Source organism: Brachyistius frenatus, unplaced genomic scaffold (assembly GCF_029030835.1).
Source record: "Brachyistius frenatus isolate BFR_SWC_R1_liver_20210118 unplaced genomic scaffold, ASM2903083v1 Contig_100, whole genome shotgun sequence".
Classification (NCBI taxonomy): domain Eukaryota; kingdom Metazoa; phylum Chordata; class Actinopteri; family Embiotocidae; genus Brachyistius; species Brachyistius frenatus.
This window is the reverse complement of record NW_027210699.1, coordinates 887,323-914,459: the sequence shown is the minus strand read 5'-3', so window position 1 is coordinate 914,459 and position 27,137 is coordinate 887,323. Positions and strand designations below refer to the sequence as shown.

The following is a 27,137-nucleotide window of genomic DNA, read 5'->3' as shown; positions in this document are numbered from 1 at the left end:
AAACTCCTGTGGCGCCGTTTCAGGGTCTTGTGTGAAGGGACAGGACACCAGCTGAAGGGACATGAGACCAGCTGAAAGGACAGGACACCAGCTGGAGGGACAGGACACCAGCTGAAGGGACATGAGACCAGCTGAAGGGACATGAGACCAGCTAAAGGGACATGACACCAGCTGAAGTGACTTGTCAATTTTTCCAAAATCAGAGAACCGATGGCAGAGTCCTCCGTGCAGGTTGTCCAGTGAAGTCCTGTATGTCTTCATGTCCAGGACGTCTTTCAGCGTAGCCAGCGTGGGGAAATGAGCAAATGACTTGTTTGACATTTGCTTTGAGAATAAAGCTAGCTTGGTTTTGAAGGCTCTGACGTTTGTGTACATTTCATGAATAAACTGGTCTTTCCCTTGTAGCTTCACGTTCAGCTCATTCATGTGTGTCAGTATGTCCTCAGCAAAAGACAAATCACAAAGACAATCTGTGTCACTCAGCTCAGGAACATCGTCAGCTTTCTCAAGTAGCTCCAAAAATGAGATAATCTCCCGTTTGAGCTCCAACACTCGTTGACATACTTTCCCCAAACTTAACTAGCGGACGTTGGAGTGGTGAAGCAAGTCCTGGTGATCAGAGTCAGTTTCTTCTAGAAACTTAATAACCTGACGACGGTGAAGTCCCCTCGCTCCAATAAAGTTCACCACTTCTACAACCGGCTTCACCACGTGGTCGAGCTGCAGGACGGATTTACACAGTGTAAGAAAATGTCCTCCTGCTCAGGGTTGTCCTCTTTCACCCTCTCCTGGATTCTTTTGAGCAACCCGACGTTTTTTCCAGTCAGATTTGTCGATCCTTCTGTGGTAACGTTGGCGAGCTACTCCGAGGTAGCTGGAGCCTCTCGATGACCCCCGACACGCCGTCATACGAGTCCTCTCCCCACGGTGTCCCCTTCAGGGATTCCACGGCCAAAAACTCCTCCTTATCTCAAAATTGTCATTAATCCCTCTGATAAAAATTAAAAGCTGAGCGGTGTCCTTTATGTCGTGACTTTCATCCAGTGCCAAGAAATATCATGTAAATGACTCCGTTTTTTTTGTTTAGCTTGCTAGCCAAGTCTTCGTCAATCATCTCAACACGGCGAGTCACCGTCCTGTGTGATGAGCTCATGTTTTCTAGTTTGTTCTTCTCTCAGGACACAAGACACCTGCTGTCTCTACCAGCACTCTTTGACAAACTCCCCTTCGGAGAAAGGCTTGCTGGTCTTTGCTAATTTGAATGCCAGCAAGTAGCTTGCCTTGGTGCTTGATTCTTGGATGGCAGTTTGTCAGATGAAGGTGTTTTGCTGCAAACGATCTGCCGACCTCCGAGCGGTCGCCGTCCGTTCCCGCGTTGACTGGTTGTTAGCGCAATTAGCATGCTTGGTGGAAAAGTGACAGCTGATGTTGTATTCCTTTAAAACCGCAACGGTTTCTTGGTAAATAAGACACACAGCCTTCGACCGGACTTCAGTGAAAAAGTATTCAGTCGTCCGTTCCTTATTAAACACTCGGTGCTCGCTGTCGACTTTTCTTTTCTTTGGCCCGTTCATTGTTGCAGATGTGTTCAGAGCAGCAGCAGAGTAACAACAGAGAGCAGCCCGGCCTCCGCAAAATCAAGTCAATGTATCACTGCGCCTAGTGCGGCGCCACCTGGTGGACCGCCAGGTATTACAGGACAAGGTCCAATGAATGCAGTCATAATTATGATATGATTTGATTTGGGCAATTCTGCACCAATCTTTGGTGGGCCGGATTAAAAAGACCAACAGGCCGGATGTGGCCCGCGGGCCGTAGTTTGCCCACCCCTGGTATATACAGTACAGTATATATCTATATATATTATATACAAACAACCAAGAAACACAGACAACAGTGTTATTGTTATGTGATGGATTTTGCCAGAGGTGAGTTACTATACAGTCTTATTGCGGTCGGCAGGAATGATCTCCTGTATCTGGAATGATCTCCTGTATCTGGAATGATCTCCTGTATCTGGAATGATCTCTTTTATCTGGAATGATCTCCTGTATCAGGAATGATCTCCTGTATCTGGAATAATCTCCTGTATCAGGAATGATCTCCTGTATCTGGAATGATCTCCTGTATCTGGAATGATCTCCTGTATCTGGAATGATCTCCTGTATCTGGAATGATCTCTTTTATCTGGAATGATCTCCTGTATCAGGAATGATCTCCTGTATCTGGAATAATCTCCTGTATCAGGAATGATCTCCTGTATCTGGAATGATCTCCTGTATCTGGAATGATCTCCTGTATCTGGAATGATCTCCTGTATCTGGAATGATCTCTTTTATCTGGAATGATCTCCTGTATCTGGAATGATCTCCTGTATCTGGAATGATCTCCTGTATCTGGAATGATCTCCTGTATCTGGAATGATCTCTTTTATCTGGAATGATCTCCTGTATCTGGAATGATCTCATGTATCAGGAATGATCTCCTGTATCAGGAATGATCTCCTGTATCTGGAATGATCTCATGTATCAGGAATGATCTCCTGTATCAGGAATGATCTCCTGTATCTGGAATGATCTCCTGTATCTGTCCTTGTGACAGCGGAGCTGGAGGAGTCTTTTGGAGAACGTCCTCCTCTGTCCCTGCAGCAGGTGGTGGAGAGGGTGGTCAGGATTATCCAATATGGATAATAGTTTGTTCAGCGTCCTCCTCTCCACCACCTTTTCCAGACTGTCCAGTTTGTAGCCGATGATGGAGCCGGCCTTCTTCACCAGTTTGTTAAGTCTGTTGGTGTCTCCGGCTCCAATGCTGCTCCCCCAGCAGACCACAGAGAAGTACAGTTCACTGGCCACAACAGACTGGTAGAACATCTCCAACATCTCGCTGCACACATTGAAGGATCGAAGTTTCCTCAAGAAAAAGAGTCGACTCATCACCTTCTTGTAGACAGCGTTGATGTTGGTCTTCCAGTTCAGTCTGTTGTCGATGAACACACCCAGGTACTTGTACTCCTCCACCATGTCCACCTCCTCTCCCCGAACTCTCAGCGGTTGTGGAGCCGTTGTCTTCCTCCTGAAGTCGACCACCATCTCTCTGGTCTTGGCCACGTTCAGGAGCAGGTGATTTCTTCCCGCCCACTTCACAAAGTCCTCCACTACTGCCCTGTACTCGTCCTCCCGTCCATCCCTTATACATCCTACCACTGCAGAGTCGTCAGAGAACTTCTGCAGATGGCAGGACTCTGAGTTGTACTAGAAGTCAGTTGTGTAGAAGGTGAACAGGAAGGAGACAGAACAGTTCCCTGAGGAGCTCCAGTACCACTGACCACCGTATCAGACAGCACACTGCCCAGACGGACAAACTGTGGTCTGCCTGTCAGGTAGTCATTGATCCAGGAGACGGTGGACGTGTCCACCCCCACCACCCGCAGCTTCTCACTCAGTAGCAGTGGTTGGATGGTGTTGAATGCACTGGAGAAATCAAAGAAAGTGATTCTCACAGAGTCACCGGTTCCATCCAGGTGAGACTGAGCTCGTTGCAGCAGGTAGATGATGTCATCGTCCACTCCCACATGAGGCTGGTACGCAAATTGCAGAGGGTCCAGAGAAGATTTCACCAGCGGCCTGAGGTGGGCCAAGACCAGCCTCTCCAGCACCTTCATCACATGAGATGTGAGGGCAACCGGTCAGTAGTCGCTGAGGCCAGATGGAGTCGTCTTCTTAGGGACAGGAACCAGGCAGGATGTCTTCCACAGCACCGGGACTTCCTCCTGCTTCAGGCTCAGGTTGAAGAGGTGTTGTAGGACCTCAGCCAGCTGGACGGCGCCGGTCTTCAGGACCCCGGGGCCGATGCCGTCAGGTCCTGCAGCCTTGCACTGGTGGATTCTCTCCAGCTGTCTCCTAACCTGGCCAGTCGTCACAGAGAGGGGGGTGGAGGGGGTCAAGGTGTCGATGGAGGAAGAGCCCTTTGAGATTGAGGGCTCTATGCAGCTCACCAGAGAGGGGATGGGGGAGGCAGCAGAGGTGTTTGGGAGGTGTAAGGTGTGGAGGAGACAGATGAGGGTGGTGAACTAAACCTGTTGAAGAAACAGTTTAGCTCATTGTTCCTCTCCAGGTTCCCCCTGGTTGTTCCTCTCCAGGTTGCCCCTGGTTGTTCCTCTCCAGGTTGCCCCTGGTTGTTCCTCTCCAGGTTGCCCCTGGTTGTTCCTCTCCAGGTTCCCCCTGGTTGGTCCTCTCCAGGTTCCCCCTGGTTGTCTCTCTCTCCCCTTGAACCCAGTAATCTCCTTCATACCGGTCCACACCTCCCTCACGTTGTTCTGCTGGAGTTTGGCCTCCAGCTTCCTCCTGTAGGAGTCCTTGCACTCCCTCATCTTCTCCTTCAGGAGGCGCTGCACTCTCCGGAGCTCGTCCCTGTCCCCAGACCTGAAGGCTGCTTTCTTCTTAATAAGAAGAACTTTCAGGTCACTGGTGATCCACGGCTTATTGTTGGGGAAGCAGTGTCCCCAACACTGGTACGGTGGTGTGTTCACAGAATTTGATGTGTTCTGTGATACAGTCCGTCATGCTGTTGATGTCCTCCCCATGTGGTCCACACAGCACGTCCCAGTCTGTGGACTCAAAGCAGTCCTGCAGGGCGTCTTCAGCCTCCTGTGTCCACCTCCTCACAGTCCTGGTGGTCACAGGCTGCCTCTGCACCAGAGGAACATACCTGGGAGTCAGCAGGACCAGGTTGTGATCAGACCTACCAGAGTTTTATTGTTCCTTGTGGGGCAGTTCACATACTGGTGAAAAGTTGGCAGTACTTTATCCAGACTGGTTAAAGTCTCCAGTAACTGCCAAAAATGCACCGGGATGCTGAGTCTGAAGTTTAGCCACAGTGGAGTAGATGGTGTCCACTGCTGCCTCTACGTCAGCTGATGGAGGAACGTACACAGCGATAACAATGGCGGACGTGAACTCCCTCGGTAAATAATAAGGGCGCATCCCCAGGGCTAGAAGTTCAATGTCCGGGCTACAAAAACGTTCCTTCACACACACGTGGTCGGGATTGCACCACCTCTCGTTCACATAGACTGCAATCTCTCCACCTTTCTTCTTACCGCTCCGAACAACGTCTCCGTCCCCCCGAACAGTCCTGAAGCCGGGTACGGCCGCGCTGTGGTCCGGGAGATGTGAGTGCAGCCATGTCTCGGTGAAACACATGATGCTGCACTCCCGGTACTCTCTCTGGGTCTTTACCAGCGCGCCGAGCTCGTCCGTCTTGTTGGCCAACGACCTCACGTTCCCCATTAAGATCGCCGGTACCGCTGGTTTGTATTTCCTCCTTTCCGCCTTCAGCTTAGCTCCAGCTCTGCAACCCCGACGTCTTCTCAGAAGTTCGACGGGGATCTCAGGCCTCGCTCCGGGCAGCAGCAGTAGAGGTCTACTCAGCGCGATCAGCTGATCACGCGAGTAAACAATAACAATGCCCCCAACTAGAAAAGTGGAAAAATTACGGTCCATTGTCTGACCGTTCACTTAACACACGTGAAGAAAAAAAAAAAACCACTCCGAAGAGAGGAGAAAGAAAGACAAATACTTAAAACAAAACACACTCGGGGGGAGCTGCTGTAACAGGCTGCAGCTAGCGCGGCGCCATCTTGCCATTTAGGAGCTTTTAGCCTCATGCTTCTCTAAGTTTAATACAAGATTAAATAAATGATTAAAACTCAAATATTCATTCGATGTTCATCATGATTAGTGTCACAGGATTTGATTACATATCATTGTTTATCAGGTAGTGCTATATAAAAAAAAAAAAAAAAAAAATCACATTTATTTTTTCACCACTTGCAAGTTTTTGTAATTTCTGCAATTTTACTGAAAAAAACCTCTTAAAACTCTGCAGCAAAATCAAAAATTTTTGATCACCAAAAAACTCAGCGAGATCTTGAAGGGACTAAATATTCCACCGAGGAGTTGAGACAAACTGGTTGATTCGCCAATTCAGCAATCAGTACATTTTCTTTGTCTTATTTTATAGCACAATAATACAATAGTTTAATAAATTAAATACTGTATTGTCAAGATTTGGACTGAAGTTCTGATAAAATAATTCATTTTAATTCACCACTGTGGACTTTTAATTTGCTGTAATTTAATAGAAACAACGATGAATCAAGAAACTAATCCGAAGATTGATCGAACAATGAAAATAACGGTTGCAGTTACAATCCTAATTATGGTGGAAGAACACAAGATCCTTCGTGTTCCAGCTGTTTCAGTCCTGCAACTATTTGTTCCGCGTCTGTCTTCTGTCTGTCTGCAGGATGTTTAGGAGCAGCAGACGGAGCACTTGTTAAAAGTGACCCGCAGATTCAACATAATTCAGACCACATTGTTTAAAAGACATCCAGCTGCTAATCATCAGCCTTGTGTTTAACTTTGGGGTCTTGTTCTCGCTGCTTGTGAGGGGACTTTTTCCTGAATCAATATCCTGATGCATCTTGTCTTGGTTAACCCTTTCTACCCAAGAGGTTCCTGTGCCGGGACCACGCTGTATCTCTATCTATGTTTGCAAGCTCGGCATGTTCACCGAAGAGAAGTTTAGTTAATGTTAGGAAGTTAGGTGTTATGGACGGCAGTTTCTGATGGAAATGGTGGAGATGAGGTGAAGAAGGCAGAGGAGACCGTTCTGGGTGTTTATTGGCGGCAGCTCGATGGAGGAGAGAGGCCACACCATGTGGCCATTCCCTGTTGCTAAACCTCTGAACTCTCACAAGGTCTCAACTATATGAACACATTGGTTCCGATAAGGACAATAATGTGTTCTTGGCTGATTACTGCCAGACAGACAGTGAGACATGTTGTCTCCAATGTGACCACGATCAACACTCATCATGGACAGTTGGTTCATGAGGTCGGGGTGTCCTTTATGGGATTATACCCCACATTCAGGGAATCAGAGGAGTCTCAAATTTTGTCAGGCCTAAACAATAGAGTTTCCTTGGCATATATTTTAGGAAAACCAAAGGCTTAAGCTTTAACTGTATATAAAAGTGTTTGTAGCTTCCAGGTCTGATAATTGAGGCCGATGCAGAAGTGTCTTCAGCTGCAATACCAGCGAGTGCCACTAGAGGTCGACTCCAAAAAGCCTCCGGCTCCATAGACTCCCATTCAACTTCTCTCATCAAATCCAAAGTGAATAAAATGTGTCCATCAGTTATCTCGGTGTTGTTAGCTAAAGTCACTCCTTCTTATTAGTTTTCTGGAGGTCCATCTGAAAATAATCCCTCATTCATTAGAAAAGAAGATTCAAGAAGACCTGTTTTGGGGGCGTGTCTGTTTGATTGACAGGCCTGTGGTGCAGTCAGGTTACAGCTATCGGTGGGCGGGACGTAGTATCGTCAGGTTTCCGATCAGATCGGTCAGATCCACCGCTGGCTCCTCCCCCAGCTCGTCCAAATATGGTCACTTCCTGCTCCAAACCGCTCCGAACTAGTAAAGATGGTGACGGACAAAATCTGAACTGGAGGATTCATAACGTTCACAAACCAACGATGACATCACTGATGGATGCTGATTGGACTTAAGGGGTCAATTTAGTTACTAGATGGTAGTGATGTCATCTTTGTTGGGTAGTGTCGGGCCTTTGTTGTATTTCTTACACCACTGACATACCACCAAAAGTCAGCTGAATGACTTTTTCATCCGTGTTTGTTGCTGTTGTAAAATGTAGACTTGTGCAATCTGGCAAAACCTCACATCTCCCTGCTGCTGATTCCAGCCAGTGTGACATAAATAAGCAAATATGTCCCAATATTGTTCATATTGTGATATGACATTTTTATTGAATTAAGATATGAACAATATGATGTGACACACCACTAGTCAGCAGTTAAGCTACAAGTCAACAGCCATTGACTTATAGAGCAACAATGAATGACTTCAAAAAAATCTGCAGCTCTCAGCATGGGGGGAGTTTTAGAGTGAAGCTTTGTGGTAAATATCACCTTTCCAAAGATGTTTTTACTTTGAAAGATTCGTCCTTTTGATAAAACGATCAATATTTAGCAGCAGGCAGTTAACAAAATGACAAGTTGTTAAGTTGAGCCTCATTTTAATGCACCATCTATTAGTAATTTATGACATCTTTCACATTTGGGACGTCAACAATCAGGCTCAGATTATTTCACTATTGCAGCAGGTTTGAGAGGGTCGAGCTCTGCACTGCAGGGGATGAATAAACTGCAAGGGGCGGAGCCTTTTATACAGCTGTTGCTGTGATGTCTGTCAGAAATGATAAATTCGAGTAAATTAATCAAAAACCAAACTAAACCTTCAGCAGGCTTTAGAGAAACAAGCATCAGGTAGGATCCACTGTTTTTATTCAGTGATCATCTGATTTATATCAGTTCAGTAAAACTCTCTTACTTTCTGTACAGTTCTGCTGAGCTCAGCAGAATCGTGCAGTATTAAGAAACCAGTCCCAGGTGTCCACCGTCTGGATGGCAGCCCCCGACATTTAAATAGACAGAAAAACATCCCGTCCTCCAGTTGTGGAAGCTGTAATCCGGCGTGCAGACGCTCTGATTTCTCCCTTCACTGACTGTCCTGTTTCAGACCTGACCCAAATATACAACGACATGTACCAGCTATATCTTTACTTTTGCAAAAGCAGAAGTTCTTTGATGGATATTTATAGTCTGGATAAAATATCTGTGCTGTTCTATTTTTTTCCTTGAGGTTTCTGAAAGGTTTTTGCTCGGCAGTAAATCATGACTGGGCCCCCAAAATTGAACCTTGACCGACATCCTTCCACAACCTCGTAGCTGACATTTTTGTTTAATTGTTGACAAATAAGCACAATCATAATTCTTCCCAGGGAGCGAGTCAACGTCATCTCTGAAATTCACATCAGATGGTCACAAACTGAGAAATCTGGATTTGTTTTAGTTGAGGATTTTAAAAAGTTCATAAATCTGTTTTCTGACACTTTGGTCACACTGTTGACACGTTTTACAATTTATAATAATTTCAAGAGAGACGTGTGTGTGTGTGTGTGTGTGTGTGTGTGTGTGTGTGTGTGTGTGTGTGTGTGTGTGTGTGTGTGTGTATATATATGTGTGTGTGTACTATCTTCATGCACTGCTGGAATTTAATATCTGCTGTTTTTGTTTGTGTGTGTGTGTGTGTGTGTGTGTGTGTGTGTGTGTGTGTGTGTGTGTGTGTGTGTGTGTGTGTGTGTGTGTGTGTGTGTGTGTGTTTGTGTGTGTATATATATGTGTACTATCTTCATGCACTGCTGGAATTTAATATCTGCTGTTTGTGTTTTGTGTGCGTGTGCGTGTGTGTGCGTGTGCGCGCGCGCGCGTGTGTGTGTGTGTGTGTAGGTGTGGCAGCGCGCCGCTGGATCACATCTCTCTAAACCGTCTGTCCAACATGAGGAAGAGATACAGGTACATGAAGTTCTTCTCCATCAACCCACAGCGCTGACGGTGTCGGTGGTTTAGTGACTGTTTCCAGGATGAATAGTCACGTGAGGACTAGAAGACTAGAAGAACTGCAGTAGCTGAACACTTTACTGTGTCATGTAATTTCAAGGTTGATGCTGCAGTTTAAAATCGATGAAAAATCTGTTATAAAGTTTGACAGACTTTTTTTTTTGTGAAGATTCAAATCCAAGACAATCTTTCATTAAGTATAAAGTCTCTATAAATAAACTAATATGTGATTTCCATTAACAGCAACTCAAGTAGCATTTCCTGTTTTTGTTACACTATTATTTTTGATAACGATTGATAAACACAGTTTAATACCAGACCAACAATAGTGTTGTGGTTTTAGTTAGCTGAAATAAAAGATGCTCCAGACAGGTCATTTGTATTTTTCACTTCTACCAAACATTTAAACATTTCAAGAAAAAATTAAATGCCACCAAATTCATGTAAAAGCTTCAATACACAGAAGATTTAATTTTCATGCACAAAGACAATAAAATCTATTTAATGAACACACAAATCACGTGAATGAGCCACTATGAAATTGTAAAGAGGATTCCTCTCATGCTGTCTTCTCTAGTCAGAGGAAAAAACAACAACAACTGTGTAATCATCAGATCAATAGTCTTTTTTAAGTGTAAATTTGTAACCAGGCCAGCTGCAAACAGTCAGATGTTATCCAGTGAAATGTTTGACATGCAACATGTGAGCAAACCAGACCCACAACTTCATGCTGTTTTTGTCTTCATGTGAAATTTGGTATAAATGTGATACTAAGATATTTACTGAGGTGCTACACAGTTTCTTCTGCATACCAAATATTTTTGTGATAAACACAGATGAAAATCTAGATTTCAGCTTTGCATTAGACCCCTAAATATGTACGAACATGTGATTTGAAGTGTAAAACCTCCTCCTTAAACAGAGATGAAGTTCTGCAGTGTTACGGACTGAATGACTGATGCTTTTATTGTTGTTGAGCTTTCTGCGATTGTGAACCTAACATGCTTGTGTGTGTGTGTGTGTGTGTGTGTGTGTGTGTGTGTGTGTGTGTGTGTGTGTGTGTGTGTGTGTGTGTGTGTGTGTGTGTGTGTGTGTGTGTGTGTGTGTGTGTGTGTGTGTGTGTGTGTGTCTCCGGTGGTCAGGAACGGCCTCGGACCCTCTAAAGAAGGAGAGGCTCAGTACTCCGTGGTGCATTGCACCGGCTACATCAAAGCGTGGCCCCCTGCAGGTAATCAAACACACACACACACACACACACACACACACACACACACACACACACACACACACACACACACACACACACACACACACACACACACACACACACACACACACACACACACATCGTATTTCCACTCGGTGCTCTCGTGTTTTTCACTGCTTCACCCAAAGTGCACTCCCCTGCATGGGTCCCTTCCCAGAAGAAATGTGGTCTGGTGTAACCTGAAGCAGCTGTTGGCTCTGCTGAGCTCTGGCTTCGGCCTTTGCGCTTCTGGTGCGACGTTTCTTAAACCTGTATTTTGGCACCAGACTTGGCTCGTTCCATTCTGTGTTCAGATTCACTGCAAAGCAAACATGAAACATCTCTTTGTCTTCGCGGGACGTCTGACAGCTGGAGTGTTTTCGCTGTCTGTCTGCTGGCTGATGGATTTCCCCTCTGACAGTCGGATGTTTGCAGTAACAACAAGCTTGTCTGTGCAGTGTGTCCGACAGGACCTTCCCAGGAACTCCAGGTGTTCCTCTCCCTGCTCTCTCCTGTCTGTCATGCAGCTCGCCATGAACCGTTTCCAGATTTAACTTTGTCTTTGTGGTTCTTCTAAATATTGCCCCATGTTGTAAAGTGCAGCTGCAGCCTTTATCACATTCATTATGGAATAAAACTGGAGTAGATTTTGTGGAAATTGCTGCTCTCTTCAACTCATCACCAAACGTCTCAGCCATTTAACTAGATCTGGAGACATCCCAGTTAAACCATGTTTGAAGCATTAAATCTGACTCGGAGATAAACAGGGACGTTAAAGGTTTGTAGTTTGCTGCAGGATGAAGAACAGTGGTCATTGTTAGCCAGGCTGCTTCACTGTAATACAAAATGTCTAAAGATGTTTGTCAAAGGTCTCGAGGTCCCAGTACAACTGACTTCATCCCTCAACTACCTGAAGTCTTGGACAAAAAGTGGATTTTTCTTGCTGTTGTTGGCTTGAATTGAGTCTCATATTGGTGAACTGACGTTCAGGCCACATCACTTTCTGTGGAACTCCCATGAAAAATCCAAAGTGAAGCATCACATGAAGGATTGAAAATATCAATTTCAGTCAGGACAGTGTGTCAGATTTTAACCATTTATTAAAGACGCCTACATTTTTGTTTGGCGGTGACTCTGCACGAGGGATGTTTAAATAAAAATCTGAGCGAGCGTGACACCGACCATTCCTGAGATCACAAGACCCCCCGGCAGAGCATGAACTTCACAAGAATGAACTTCACAACTTCTGAATGAACTTCATAACCTCTGAATGAACTTCACAACTTTTGAACGAACTTCACAACTTCTGAACGAACTTCATAACCTCTGAATGAACTTCACAACTTCTGAACGAACTTCACAACTTTTGAACGAACTTCACAACTTCTGAACGAACTTCACAACTTTTGAACGAACTTCACAACTTCTGAACGAACTTCACAACTTTTGAACGAACTTCACAACTTTTGAACGAACTTCACAACTTCTGAACGAACTTCATAACCTCTGAATGAACTTCACAACTTCTGAACGAACTTCACAACCTCTGAATGAACTTCACAACTTCTGAACGAACTTCACAACTTTTGAACGAACTTCACAACTTTTGAACGAACTTCACAACTTCTGAACGAACTTCACAACTTCTGAACGAACTTCACAACTTTTGAACGAACTTCACAACTTCTGAACGAACTTCACAACTTTTGAACGAACTTCACAACTTCTGAACGAACTTCACAACTTCTGAACGAACTTCACAACTTCTGAACGAACTTCACAACTTTTGAACGAACTTCACAACTTCTGAACGAACTTCACAACTTCTGAACGAACTTCACAACTTTTGAACGAACTTCACAACTTCTGAACGAACTTCACAACTTTTGAACGAACTTCACAACCTCTGAACGAACTTCACAACTTCTGAACGAACTTCACAACTTTTGAACGAACTTCACAACTTTTGAACGAACTTCACAACTTCTGAACGAACTTCACAACTTCTGAACGAACTTCACAACTTTTGAACGAACTTCACAACTTCTGAACGAACTTCACAACTTTTGAACGAACTTCACAACTTTTGAACGAACTTCACAACTTCTGAACGAACTTCACAACTTTTGAACGAACTTCACAACTTTTGAACGAACTTCACAACTTCTGAACGAACTTCACAACTTTTGAATGAACTTCACAACTTTTGAACGAACTTCACAACTTTTGAACGAACTTCACAACTTCTGAACGAACTTCACAACTTCTGAACGAACTTCACAACTTTTGAACGAACTTCACAACTTCTGAATGAATGGACACCAACAGAGAAATGTGTTAATGAGGAAGGAGGCCGGGGAGGTGGAGGAGATCTGCAGCGGTTCCATATTTGTTGTTGTTGAAGAGCGATGTACACAGATTTAAAGCTGGGAGGGTGGACTGAAGCCTTTATGATGATTGGACAGGAAAGGGGCCCGTTATGGACTCTGTGTCGGCCCGAACCACCATGAATTATACGTGATATCACATATGTGTATCCTGAGCCTGATCCAGCTCATTCTTATGTGCTTTATAGTTTCATTGTTCTTCATCCCCACGAGCACACAGTGTAGTTTATTGTGACTCAATTCCACAATGATTGGGATCATACATCCTACTGTTGGAAAACCCACCAGAGTCACTAGATCACCAAATGTGGATTCATCCGTTGTAGAAACACTATATTCCCTATGAATTGAGTAATGGCTTGTATATGTCTGTAATGTTTTTTAACCACAGATTTACGTTTCCATCAGGAGCCAATTGGCTTCCTTACCTGAGGAGGAAAGGAAGTTCGAAAATATTAATAGACAGACCAACACATTTTTGTTTCAGATTTATTAATAGGATTTGTTGAAAATAAGAAAACCTAAAACAAGTCAGAAACATTATTCCAGATGTCCTGCATGAAAAAATGTTTTCACAAATTGAACTTTAGAAGACCTGACTGAAGAATTCTTCAAACATCTATTGATGTATATAAATCCAGCAGTACATGAGGATAGTAGACACACACACACACACACACGCACGCACGCACGCACACACACATTTTTGTGTGTTCACACTGGTTTCTAAGTGGGATGATGAAACTCAACATCACGTAAACACAACTACACCCCCACAGAACTTTGAGGTCACACTGGACTCGTTCCAGGTAGAACAAACACCATGTGTGTTTTATAAATCACTGGCACATGGTTGACTTCCTCGTGCTAAAAATACTCCTCTGGAATGTTTTGGACTCGGTTCTGCTGGAAACGGCCGTCGGGCGACACACGCACACAAACTCATAAAGTGCAGATGGATAACAGGCACGCATCGCAAATATGTTGCACATCAAGCACCAGAGAGTTTGGCGCTGACTGAAGAGTCCTCGAGGGAAGAATGAGGAAAGTGATCGGGATGATGTTTTTATCTTAATTGTGGAGAGGAGGCTCATTTCTTGGGTAAATAAAACATGTGCTCTGTGATTCCTGCGTGATAATCAGCACAGACATAAATCTGGATGTGATTACAGACATGTCTTTTTATAGATTCTTCCACATGGCATTCAGATGGATGTTGTGATGTTTAACATTTTTTCAAGGTCATTGTAAGATTAGTGAAAACCACCTGACAATACATAGATCATGAGTATCAGTTTGTTATTGTTCACATAAAAGAAACTTATATAGCTAGTTTGGTGGCGCCAAAGACATTTAGGTAGGTAGGTAGGTAGGTATATACTTTATTAATCCCCGAGGGGAAATTTTTTCGCCACAGCAGCGTACATACAGAAGCAATAATAGAAACAATAGAATAAAATAATAGAATAGAATAATATAATAGAAAAGTAATAAAATAAAATAGCAGTAAAAAATATAAATATAAAATGCACAGTATATACAGTATATATACAGTACATTATATATCTATATATATTATATACAACAAACCAATAAACACAGTCAACATATACATATATATGTATATATATACATACAGTACAGTATATATCTATATATATAATATACAAGCAACCAAGAAACACAGTCAACAGTGTTATTGTACTGTGATGGATTTTGCCAGAGGTGAGTTATTGTAAAGTCTTATGGCAGTGGGCAGAAATGATCTCCTGTATCAGGAATGATCTCCTGTATCTGGAATGATCTCCTGTATCAGGAATGATCTCCTGTATCAGGAATGATCTCCTGTATCTGTCCTTGTGACAGCGGAGCTGGAGGAACCTTTTAGAGAAAGTGCTCCGCTGTCCCTGCAGCAGGTGGTTGAGAGGGTGGACAGGATTATCCAAGATGGACAATAGTTTGTTCAGCGTCCTCCTCTCCACCACCTTTTCCAGACTATCTAGTTTGTAGCCGATGACCAGCTTGTTAAGTTTGTTGGTGTCACCGGCTCCAATGCTGCGCACTGGCCACAACAGACTGGTAGAACATCTCCAACATCTCGCTGCACACATTGAAGGATCGAAGTTTCCTCAAGAAAAAGAGTCGACTCATCCCCTTCTTGTAGACAGCGTTGATGTTGGTCTTCCAGTTCAGTCTGTTGTCATGGAGACACCAGGTACTTGTACTCCTCCACCATGTCCACCTCCTCTCCCAGAACTCTCAGCGGTTGTGGAGCCGTCGCCTTCCTCCTGAAGTTTAGCTCTGAGGGAAAAATGTTGGAGACCCCTGGTTTAGATTATTATAGAGGAATTTAATTTAAATAGCACTACATCACAAAACAGGTTATTTCATGGCACTTAACACAGTAAACTCCTTAGAACAGAACGTTACATAATTATACAGAAGAACACTTCCCACGTAAGCTGGGAGGAAAAAACTCCCCTTTAAACCTGCTTTTTAACAGGAAAAAAAAACCTGCAACAAAATGCTGAACTGTGTTGATTTTGTTATTGGAAAAGTGTCGTGTGGAGTTTGTTTATATTTAGTGATACCAGAACGATGTGTTTATCCAGGAGGTCTCGTCACTGTAGATGAAATATCTCATGAACAGACTCGAGAAAACATGGTTCACAAACACCTCCATAGGTGACCTTTAACCGAGAATGAAACTAATACACACACGGCCAGTAACTGCAGCTTTATTGCTGATTTATGAAAAGTGTGAATCAGCTGGTTAAAATATCCAAAGTGTTATTCAGATTTAGGTCTTTTAATAGATCTCCAATATTATAAAAGGCTCCTGAAGGATGCTGATGTAACTCCTCACAGGTTGTGATTGTGGTGGCTGAAGATGCATTCGGCAGAAGCAGACAGTCACACCAGCTCAGCGACATGTGCAGCTACAGTTTGCGCTGCGACACTTGTGAGCAACTATCACATTAACGTGTGTCGAGCTGCAAATTATCTGGACCGTTTCAAGTTTAACTCGTGCTGTCAGACCAAAGAACAATTTGGATTGCAAACCACTTATCAATAAAAGATGTATTTTTGTTTTGTTTTTACTTAGTAAATACAATCATATTCCAATATGATTATGTGAGCAATTTGATTTAATGTAACTTAAGGGAAGGATAGCAGGTCTCCCCACTCAGCTTTGTTTTGTTTGGTTGAGAGAAAAGTGACACGGTGAGATAAACGCTGAGATAGTTGATTTGGCACAAAACAAACAGTGGAAAAGTTATGCTTGGAGAAGTGCCATCGAAATGGTATTGATTTGTCTGTTTTTGTGTTTGTCCGCTCCTCCTCCCTGTGACTGAATTATTTGTACCAGACGGAGTGGAGCGAGTTGAAATGAAATATGTCAGCAGAATCTGGGGTTGTGGCTGAAATCTATCGTGCACTGTGGAGACTTCATGGTGAAACGAGTGTATAAATCAATGTCCGTGTCAGCCTGTAGATTACTTCTCACCGCTGCAAAGTTCAAGTAGCAAACTGGAAAATAAGTGTTTACACAATATGATAAATTCCTATTAAATGATACTCACGGCCCCTTCTTGTTTCACACTCTGCTCTTTTGCTCAGGCATGACGATACCGGATGAAGACACAGAGGCAGGTCAGACGGGGAAATACTGCCTAGTGGCCATCGGACGACTGCAGGTGGGTGGTGACACAAATAAGAACAAAACATCTCAGAGTGTGTTTGTGTATGTATGTGTTTACTTCTTTTGCTGACAGAAGAAATGTATTGGATCAGCGCAGGTGAGCAGGTGGAGTTAATGGGCCGTATTTTCCTACCTGACGCGGCCCAGATGCAGATCCAGTTGGCATGTTGGTGCAGCGCAACGGGCTTTTTTTCCACACTTGTGGCGAGTTGGAACTTTCGTGGCTCATCGTTGAGCCCAGCTGAGCTGAGATGGGCGGAAAAGTGCAACGAGGGGTGTTTCAGTGAAGATGCACCGGTGCAGTGCAATTATCAGTTTCAATTTGGAGGTCAAACTATCTGATCTAAAATCCCACAGATGTTCTGCGTATCTGCGCAACCCACTTATATCAATTATAAAAACAAGATTTTTTTTTTTTGCACGCAACTCTCTGATTCAGTTAATCATATAAAAAAATAAAGCTGAGTCTCATCTATTGAATTAGATGTGAGTCATAACGAGGTAATCAATCACTGCCATCAAATATAAAAGGAAACTGATGAACTAAGAATGAACTGCAATTAAATTACACATAAAGGGGTAAAAATTCAAAAGCTGTTTCATCTACTCATCTGGTTTAGTAATCTGTGCAACACCACACTCCCTAACACACCTCAGGCTGTTTCATTAATGATGGGGAAGTGAATTATGCACAATTAAAACACGTTTTTGTTTGGCCCTTCGTCTTCCTCCTTCGTCTCCTTCGGCTTCCTCCACTGGGCAGCGGTTCTCATAAGAACAGCGGAAAATGTATTTAGAGTAATTAGTCACGCCTCTCCAAGCCGATTCAACATCATCAGTGCGTGGACGCTGACTCGTAGTACCATAAAAATAAATAAAAAAGTAAAATGCATAAGAAACAAATGAAATGCATAAGAACAGATCAAATGCATAAGAACAGCTTAAATGCATAAAATTAAACACAGAGTTGAAATATACAGTGGGGCAAAAAAGTATTTAGTCAGCCACCAATTGTGCAAGTTCTCCCACTTAAAAAGATGAGAGATGCCTGTAATTTTCATCATAGGTACACTTCAACTATGAGAGACAGAATGGGGGGGAAAGAATCCAGGAAATCACATTGTAGGATTTTGAATGAATTAATTGGTAAATTCCTCGGTAAAATAAGTATTTGGTCACCTACAAACAAGCAAGATTTCTGGCTCTCACAGACCTGTAACTTCTTCTTTAAGAGGCTCCTCTGTCCTCCACTCGTTACCTGTATTAATGGCACCTGTTTGAACTTGTTATCAGTATAAAAGACACCTGTCCACAACCTCAAACAGTCACACTCCAAACTCTGCTATGGCCAAGACCAAAGAGCTGTCAAAGGACACCAGAAACAAAATTGTAGACCTGCACCAGGCTGGGAAGACTGAATCTGCAATAGGTAAGCAGCTTGGTGTGAAGAAATCAACTGTGGGAGCAATTATTAGAAAATGGAAGACATACAAGACCACTGATAATCTCCCTCGATCTGGGGCTCCACGCAAGATCTCACCCCGTGGGGCCAAAATGATCACAAGAACGGTGAACAAAAATCCCAGAACCACACGGGGGGACCTGGTGAATGACCTGCAGAGAGCTGGGACCAAAGTAACAAAGGCTACCATCAGTAACACACTACGCCGCCAGGGACTCAAATCCTGCAGTGCCAGACGTGTCCCCCTGCTTCAGCCAGTACATGTCCAGGCCCGTCTGAAGTTTGCTAGAGAGCATTTGGATGATCCAGAAGAGGATTGGGAGAATGTCATATGGTCAGATGAAACCAAAATAGAACTTTTTGGTAAAAACTCAACTCGTCGTGTTTGGAGGAGAAAGAATGCCGAGTTGCATCCAAAGAACACCATACCTACTGTGAAGCATGGGGGTGGAAACATCATGCTTTGGGGCTGTTTTTCTGCAAGGGGACCAGGACGACTGATCCGTGTAAAGGAAAGAATGAATGGGGCCATGTATCGTGAGATTTTGAGTGAAAACCTCCTTCCATCAGCAAGGGCATTGAAGATGAAACGTGGCTGGGTCTTTCAGCGTGACAATGATCCCAAACACACCGCCCGGGCAACGAAGGAGTGGCTTCGTAAGAAGCATTTCAAGGTCCTGGAGTGGCCTAGCCAGTCTCCAGATCTCAACCCCATAGAAAATCTGTGGAGGGAGTTGAAAGTCCGTGTTGCCCAGCGACAGCCCCAAAACATCACTGCTCTAGAGGAGATCTGCATGGAGGAATGGGCCAAAATACCAGCAACAGTGTGTGAAAAGCTTCTGAAGACTTACAGAAAACGTTTGACCTCTGTCATTGCCAACAAAGGGTATATAACAAGGTATTGAGATGAACTTTTGTTATTGACCAAATACTTATTTTCCACCATAATTTGCAAATATATTCTTTAAAAATCAGACAAAGTGATTTTCAGGAATTTTTTTTTCTCATTTTGTCTCTCATAGTTTAGGTATACCTATGATGAAAATTACAGGCGTCTCTCATCTTTTTAAGTGGGAGAACTTGCACAATTGGTGGCTGACTGAATACTTTTTTGCCCCACTGTAACATATGCAATATCCATTTCAAAGGCACAGTAGTTCAAGTGCAACAGAGCTTGAAGAGTAGCTGATTAAAGGCTGGTGTAAAGAGATGTGTTTTGAGCTTTCTTTTGAAATTATTAGCTGAGCAGCTTCCTGATATCTAACAGTTAGTTTGTCCCACAGCTTTGAAGCAGAACTGACAAAAGCTGAATCCCCAATTTTCTTTCGGTTGTTTGCTGCTGAAACTCCAATAATTATTGGATTGATGATTTGAAGGCGGTCAATAATCCCCCCCCCCCTCCCATTGGGTTGAAGGTACTCTCTGTAAACTGCATCATCGAAGGTTTTGAGTCCAGCTTGGGACCTTTGTTGTCCCATCTCTTGCTGAATTATCTGTCTTTGTCTTTACTCATATAGTAGAAGCAGACGTTGCCAGAAAAGAAAAAAAAAAACAGACTTTATTTATTTCCCAAGGAACTAAAGAAAAAGATGCGAGTTGCTCTACAAAGCTTTCTGGAAACAGAACGTCCCTGCTCGACGTATAGTACTCTCGAGTGGGGTGGAGTTTTGTAGGAAAGTCAGTCATTGATTGATTGACGCAACACCGCAGCCCAAACCTGAACAAAAACAACTCACTTTGTGATAGCGCTGGGTCGACTCGCCCCGCTGGTCTCTTGACTCTCATTTGGCACGTTGTAGCGTTGCCACATGCTTTATGGGGGCTCGTCTCCTTTTTGATTTATTGTGAAGGAGCTGTTTGACAGACGGTGTTGAAAAAAATATTAGTCGTGTCTGGCCTGTTCATCCATTAAAGTATGAGGTTTATTAAGACAGGTTCACATGGAGAGACAGCATGAGGGTCTATAGTATGTATTATAATTGGGCTTTTCAAGGCAAAAATTGCTCTGAACTATTGGACTGTTAGTCGACCGCTCGCCGCCAACGTCCACATGAAGAGAAGAAGAAAGTCACTTACGTCATGAAGTCTGGTATCCTACTTCTGAAACCCTCACCTTGGACAGAGCTGATGAAAAGCATGTCTTAAGTTTCATCTTTGAGATAAAGATCAATGTTTGCACGGCATGTCCAACATCAAACTCACTTCGTCTGGCAATTGTTTGTGGATCAGTGGATGGACCGTCGCTTGGTAATATTTCAACGCTCTGACTTTGCTCTGTAATGACTGCCCACAGCTCTGGTAGACGAATTATCTGTTAGCTTTACCTGCAGACTGCCCCTCATTCTCTTATATATCGTGAACATAATCTGTAAGTGGACGTAGCTTTCGGGTCTGATGAATGGTTCCGATGCAGAAGTGTCTTCAGCTGCAATATCAGCGAGGTCGGCTCCAAAAAGCCTCCGGCTTCATAGACTCCCATTCAACTTCTCTCATCAAATCCAAAGTGAATAAAATGTGTCCATCAGTTATCTCGATGTTGTTAGCTAAAGTCACTCCTTCTTATTAGTTTTCTGGAGGTCCATCTGAAAATAATCCCTCATTCATTAGAAAAGAAGATTCAAGAAGACCTGTTTTTGGGGGCGTGTCTGTTTGATTGACAGGCCTGTGGTGCAGTCAGGTTACAGCTATCGGTGGGCGGGACGTAGTATCGTCAGGTTTCCAATCAGATCGGTCAACTCCACCGCTGGCTCCTCCCCCAGCTCGTCTAAATATGGTCACTTCCTGCTCCAAACCACTCCGAACTAGCAAAGATGGTGACAGACAGAATCTGAACTGGAGGATTCATAATGTTCACAAACCAACGGGTGACGTCATGCTGGCTGTCGTCATCTTTGCAGGTTTCTTCTGTTTTCTTCGTGGCATCTAATCTGACAGCACCACACAGTTAAACCTGTCAAATCCTGGTCGCAATGTGTTTAATGGCGCCTGGAAGACAGCTTTTAGGTGCATTACCACCTTCTGATGGTAGTATTGCAACAACCAGGTGACCGTATGAAGATGACAACAGGCATTAAAGAAGTTTCCTTGACGCGAGACTGTTTGTCACGGACTGTGTGAAGAAGCGATGACCCTCCTACATGTCAGGTGGATTCATTCACACCTGCATTTCTGTCTCCTTACAGGAACAGGCTTTCAGGGCTTTCAGCAAAAGCCTGTCACATGTAACAACCAACACATCACACAGAGAAGATTTAGTTTGACAAATGATGCTGCAGCAGAGGAAAGAACGTGATTCAGTCAGATTGTTGTGGTACGGATTCTTGTATAATAGAGGTGACGACTGAACCCGGTTGACGGACTCTATAATTAAGATTTTTGTGGATGTGTAAGATCACAATAGTACCTGGCTTCGAGTGAACCTCGAGTCAGGTCAGGAATCACAAGTCTGAGTTACACCTAAAACACAAACCAGTCATTTCTTCTAGTCTGGAGTTTTGTATTTATTATTTTTGTATTAACGGTGCTTTCAAACATCCCTTTGTAGGCTCATTACATTTCTAACCGTAATCATTTCAACTAATCATGGCTAGATGTGCTACTTCCATCAGAGGCTTTGAGCTTCAAGGAGGGAGATTCAGACACATTTTGTTGGTACCCTTCCACAAAATAACAACAAACCCACGATTTCCTACTTGAAAGTAATTCAAATCCATCACTGTTTATTCCACATAATTGAAAAATCAGACTTTACTTTTGATTTTTGATTCAACAGAATATTTAATATAAGAATATAAATTAAAAGTGGCATGGACAAAATGGTGGGACCATCAAACTACTTTTAGCGGCAGTCGCTGTAAACGGGTTATTTGTGGCTCTTAATGAGACTTAGTTGGGTCCATTCGTCCAGAACAAACCGCTCCAGCTGAATGTTTCAGCTCTTTCCACAGATATTTGATAGGATTCAGATCGGGAGTCATAGAAGGTCACTTCAGAACAGTCCAGTATTTAGTTGAGTCATTGTGGGTGATGTCAGCTGTGTGTTTTGGCTCATTGTCCTGTTGGACCTGTGACTCACACGGAGCTCTGCGACACTGGGCAGCACGTTTCACTGCAGAAAGCCCCGACAGTCTGGAGACTTCAAGGTTCAGGACACCCTGATTTAGACACAGCAAAGCTGCCCTTAAAACAGACCCGAGCCTCCTCCATGTCTCAGAGTAGGTATGGTGTTGTTTTGTTGGAAAGCTTCATTGTTTTGTCTATGAACTGATGTGACATGCCAAACAGCTCTAGATTGGTCTCATCTGTCCAATGGACATGCTCCCAGAAGCATTGTGGCTCGTCAATATGCATTTTAGAAAATTCCAGTCTGTTTTTCTTCCCATAGTGGAGTCCCCTGGTGTTTTCTTCCATGGAGCCCACTGTCGCTCAGAAAAGGACTCATGGTGCTATCAGACACAGATATATTAGTGATGTGGCTCTGGGTGGATTTTCCTCACGTGACTGCGTCCAGTTTAGCCTCAGTCCCATGGACCTTAAAGTTCTTAATGATGGTGTCTTCTTTGATACCTCTGCTGAATTCGGCATATTTTAAAGTTTTAAAACACACAAGTCAAGTGTTAATTGTCAATTGTTACACTTTTGGTTAGACTTCCTCATTGTTTGACACTTTTTTGCATCTTATTTGAATCATTTCTCAATATTTTAATATTTTTGATTCTCTGCCATACTTGATAAATAATATTATGAAGTTTGTAAATATCCTCATCCATATGCCTCAATGATACATCTGAAATATGTATGTGTCCCTCAGGTAACCAGCTCTCCAGTCTCTATGGATATGAACGGCCTTTCGGTTCCCACAGAGTTCCTGTCACGTCACAACTCCGATGGTGTCATCACTTTCGTCGACCCGCGTTGCATCAATGTCATCGGTTATCAGCCTCAGGTCAGCCAAGAACATTAAAGGGACTTCGTACTGTGAATGTCATGAAAACTTGTAATGGAGATATAAGAGTATTCTCTAGTTTTTAAGTTTTTAGGGGAAATATTCTTTGTCCTTGCAACATATTCACAGTAAGTTGCCGATATTGATCACAGTAGATACACATTAGGAATTAGCTGTGTGCACTCCCAGTGGTGTGTTCCGGTATTACAACCAGTATAAATGTCATGCATAATATGAATTTCTCATACAACTCCATACTCGTGTGTTGCTGTAACTCATCTTTGGGCAACAACATGTATGTATTCACAGAACTGAAGTTTTAGCCACGTAACCAACATATTGCTCCGCTGATTGCTACCCAGCGATGTAGTGAGTGTTTGAAGAGACCCCTTTTTGATGTGTATCCTTCTTACTAATGGGAACTCTTCAATGGGGCAAAACATCAAGCAGGATGCTGGGTACACTAGCTAGCTAGCCAGGAAGCATAACAAGTCTTTTAACGGCTGGGAGAGGTTCCGTCTCTACAGTAAATTGAAGAATAAAATAGAGCTGGAGAATGAGGAAAGACTTGTGCCCTAGAGAGGAGCAGTGGCTGATGTTTGGACGTTTTTGGGGTTTTAAAAAAATCGTGTTGGAATACGAAGCAGTGATGTGATTTACGGTCATCGGGTTGGAGGCCACCAACCAGTTGCACCAGTGAATCGGTGAAGCCGACGGGCTGGAGATCACATTACATATGATAACAAGAGTTATGACATGACATGACAAAAGGATTAACGATCCACCTATGTAAGGACGTGTTCAGATCAATGATTAAATAACTCAACCATCTGACTATAGGATGGAATGTACATTATGAAATATACATATTTTTTGTTTGTGTATTTATTTGGTATAATTAATATCATGTATCATATGAAACCCTTTATTTGACCTTTTCTTTGTCCTGCAGGACTTGCTGGGGAAAGATATTCTGGAGTTCTGCCATCCTGAGGACCAGAGTCACCTCAGAGAAAGTTTCCAACAGGTAGGAAGCTGAAACCTGAAGGTTTGTTTCTGTGTCAGGTGTAAACGGGGTTAAAACAGGATCAAATGAAAAAAACATAAAGCCAGCTGAAGAAATGCTGTCAGGTCACGTCTGCGTCTTCTAGTGGAGATTAACCGCAGATGACTGATAGTTATCTGTTCTTGTTCACTGTCGTAAGAAAAAGAAATGTTTGCTTACATGTATGTAGAAACAAAGAAACTTAGCATCCTGTTGGCCTTCAACCTCATCGGGGGAAATTTTGACTTTTCCAAACCCCTGTAGAAATCTGAGTGTTGGAGAACTCCTGCTTTCTAAAACACGCCTATGTTTATCTTGATGGCAGCCAAATCTTAAAAGTTCTGAGTTCATGACCAGTAATGTGAGCACTGTCAGATATTTAAAAAAAAAAAGCAAGATTATGCTTTATAGGATAACTATTTAGTTGTAAAGTGACTGAAGAAATCTTTCTTGGAAAAAAAAACTCACTGAATTTCACCAACAGCAGGAATGTTACCTGTTTCTGTTCAGTGCAGAAACATCTGGCTTTCATCCAGCTAACACACACACGCACACACACATATACATCCATACATACACACCATCCATCAACCTCTCTGTCACAGTAAGGTAACAGGAAGGTCTCTTGTCTCAGCGGACAAACTCCTCTTCATCCAGCATGCTTCAGTTGTGTTGGACTGGCTGCAGGCTGAACGACCGGGTTCACTGATGATACTGTTTCAATTTGTCTTCAAGTATTTCAACTTCTCAGTCATGAATGAAGTTGATTCTAATCATATGTGATCCCTCTGTAATTTGATTACATGTCACATACCTCTCACAGTCCACCGCCTCTGATTCATTTCACATGTTCATAGAAATTTAAACAGACATGGATGTGATGGACTTTGTCCTTCGGTTTGTTTTCATGTGTTCATATTTTCATGTTTTCATGTTTGCATGTGTTCATATTTTCATTTGTTCATGTCTCTGGGTGCATCTGCTAAAGATCCAGTTACATTTGGAACACAGACAAACAGTTCATACAGTTAGTTATACAAAGACTTTCAATTCTAGATGCAGCCCATAATATTGAGGGTGAGAGAGAGGATCTTAACTCGGTGTCACTTCAAAGAGTATCATACATTCGTCAGTCCACTACCGCATATGTTGTTAGTTATGAAAAATACATGGTTAGGAAAAGATTTGTTGAAGCAATTTACACGTTAAAACTTGAACCTTTGTCTCCTGATTGAAAGTCCTGTTTTGATCCATCCATCCCAAACTATTTCTCTACTTGGATTTAGAACTTTTATACTTCATTAACTAAGCTCAGTCACATGACCACCATCACATGATCTTCTTCATACGTGCATGTCATTTTAGCATCAAGGCAACTAACAGTGTCCTGGTTCTGTTGGAGGTTTCTTCCTGTTAAAAGAGAGTTTTTCAGAACTTGAATGTGTTACTGTGTTTTGATTTGGCGCTATATAAATAAAATTTAATTGAAATCTTCCAGTGGTGTAATACTGGGCTGGATATGTTGGTATCGGCTTTTTGTGGGATTGGTATCTCTGAGTTTATTAAATCTCTGCAACAGTTTTATTAGATTTCAGGCGCTGGGTTTATTTGATTTGGGTACCTATATTTAATGTGGATATCTACTTTATTTGATTTATCTTATTCATTTGATCAGTATTTGATCTGATTGTCTGGTATATTTGATCAGGCTGTTTGTGTTTTTGTCAGAGACCTCACTATCTGCTGTATTTATCAGTAAACAGCTTCATCTGACTGTTTTACTGAATTTTCCTGGATGAGATGGTTCCTCTCCTTCCTCCTCCTCCATGTCCGCTATGTGCTCTCTGCACAGCATGCAGAGATAAAAAAAAAAAAATGCCCATAAAGTCCTCCAGCCTTCCTCAGCAGTACATTTCAGAGTCATTTTACATTGAGAAGAAGTGTCGTGCTTTAATTAGACAGACTGACAGTCAGCAGAGCAATTCGGCTGAGAGCAGTATTAATTGTGATTTCCTCCCGTGCAGGTGGTGAAGCTGAAGGGTCAGGTCCTCTCGGTGATGTATCGTTTCCGGATGAAAAACAGGGAGTGGATGCTGATCCGAACCAGCAGCTTCACCTTCCAGAACCCGTACTCTGATGAGATAGAGTACATCATCTGCACCAACACCAACGTCAAGTAGGTTCTTCATACATCACAGTTTTATTGTTTTAATTGTGTTTTTATCACGGCTTTAAACTGCTGGGTAAAGAATAAATGTACACACATTAATATTAACTATTGAGTTTGTTTTTGACATCAGATTTTTACTATGCCAGACACACATTAAATCCCAGAGTTAAGTTTCATCATATCTCTTTTGATGAATATCAAAAATATTAATATCGGCAAATAAAAACGGCTGCAGTGGTGGAGATAAAACGATAGAACTGCCAAGAAAGGAGCATCATTTTAGTTTGATAATTAGGTTTTGAAGGCTTTGCGCTGATCAGTTTGTGACTTTTGTGTTTGCACAATAAACTTTCTAAATGTTATTTGGATTTGTTGAAAACAATGTTGTACAATAAGATGGAAAATATACAGTGGATAGAATCAGTTGAGGTTTATTATATGACCTTGTATGAGTGAAACAATGCTAAAAAACACATTTTAGCAGAGTTGACGTCACGGTCGAATGAAGTCTGCAGGAGCATCTTGATAGGAAGCAAGAAGGTTAGTGAGCATTGCGGTTTAAATCATAAAGGAACAGAACAGTATTTCTGCATTACAGCTGTACATTCACTTGAGAAATTTATTGTGGAATTGTTGTGGCCGGTTCCTGAATCGGCAGTGGAGTCACTGTTGATTTATTCAACATTTAAGGCTACATC

The 27,137-nt window shown here is 42.8% G+C and overlaps 1 protein-coding gene across 4 annotated transcripts in view; it reads left to right on the top strand.

Annotated features, from left to right (window-relative positions):
• Positions 1–27,137, top strand: part of arnt2 (aryl-hydrocarbon receptor nuclear translocator 2) — an 87,318-nt gene that overhangs the window by 42,460 nt on the left and 17,721 nt on the right. For all 4 annotated transcript variants that reach the window (XM_069711448.1, XM_069711446.1, XM_069711445.1 and 1 more), the window contains 6 exons: positions 9,371–9,436; positions 10,624–10,709; positions 16,736–16,812; positions 23,090–23,224; positions 24,177–24,251; positions 26,294–26,445. In XM_069711448.1, coding sequence (XP_069567549.1) covers positions 9,371–9,436; positions 10,624–10,709; positions 16,736–16,812; positions 23,090–23,224; positions 24,177–24,251; positions 26,294–26,445 — 591 coding nt within the window. The remainder of the gene's footprint in view (positions 1–9,370; positions 9,437–10,623; positions 10,710–16,735; positions 16,813–23,089; positions 23,225–24,176; positions 24,252–26,293; positions 26,446–27,137) is intronic.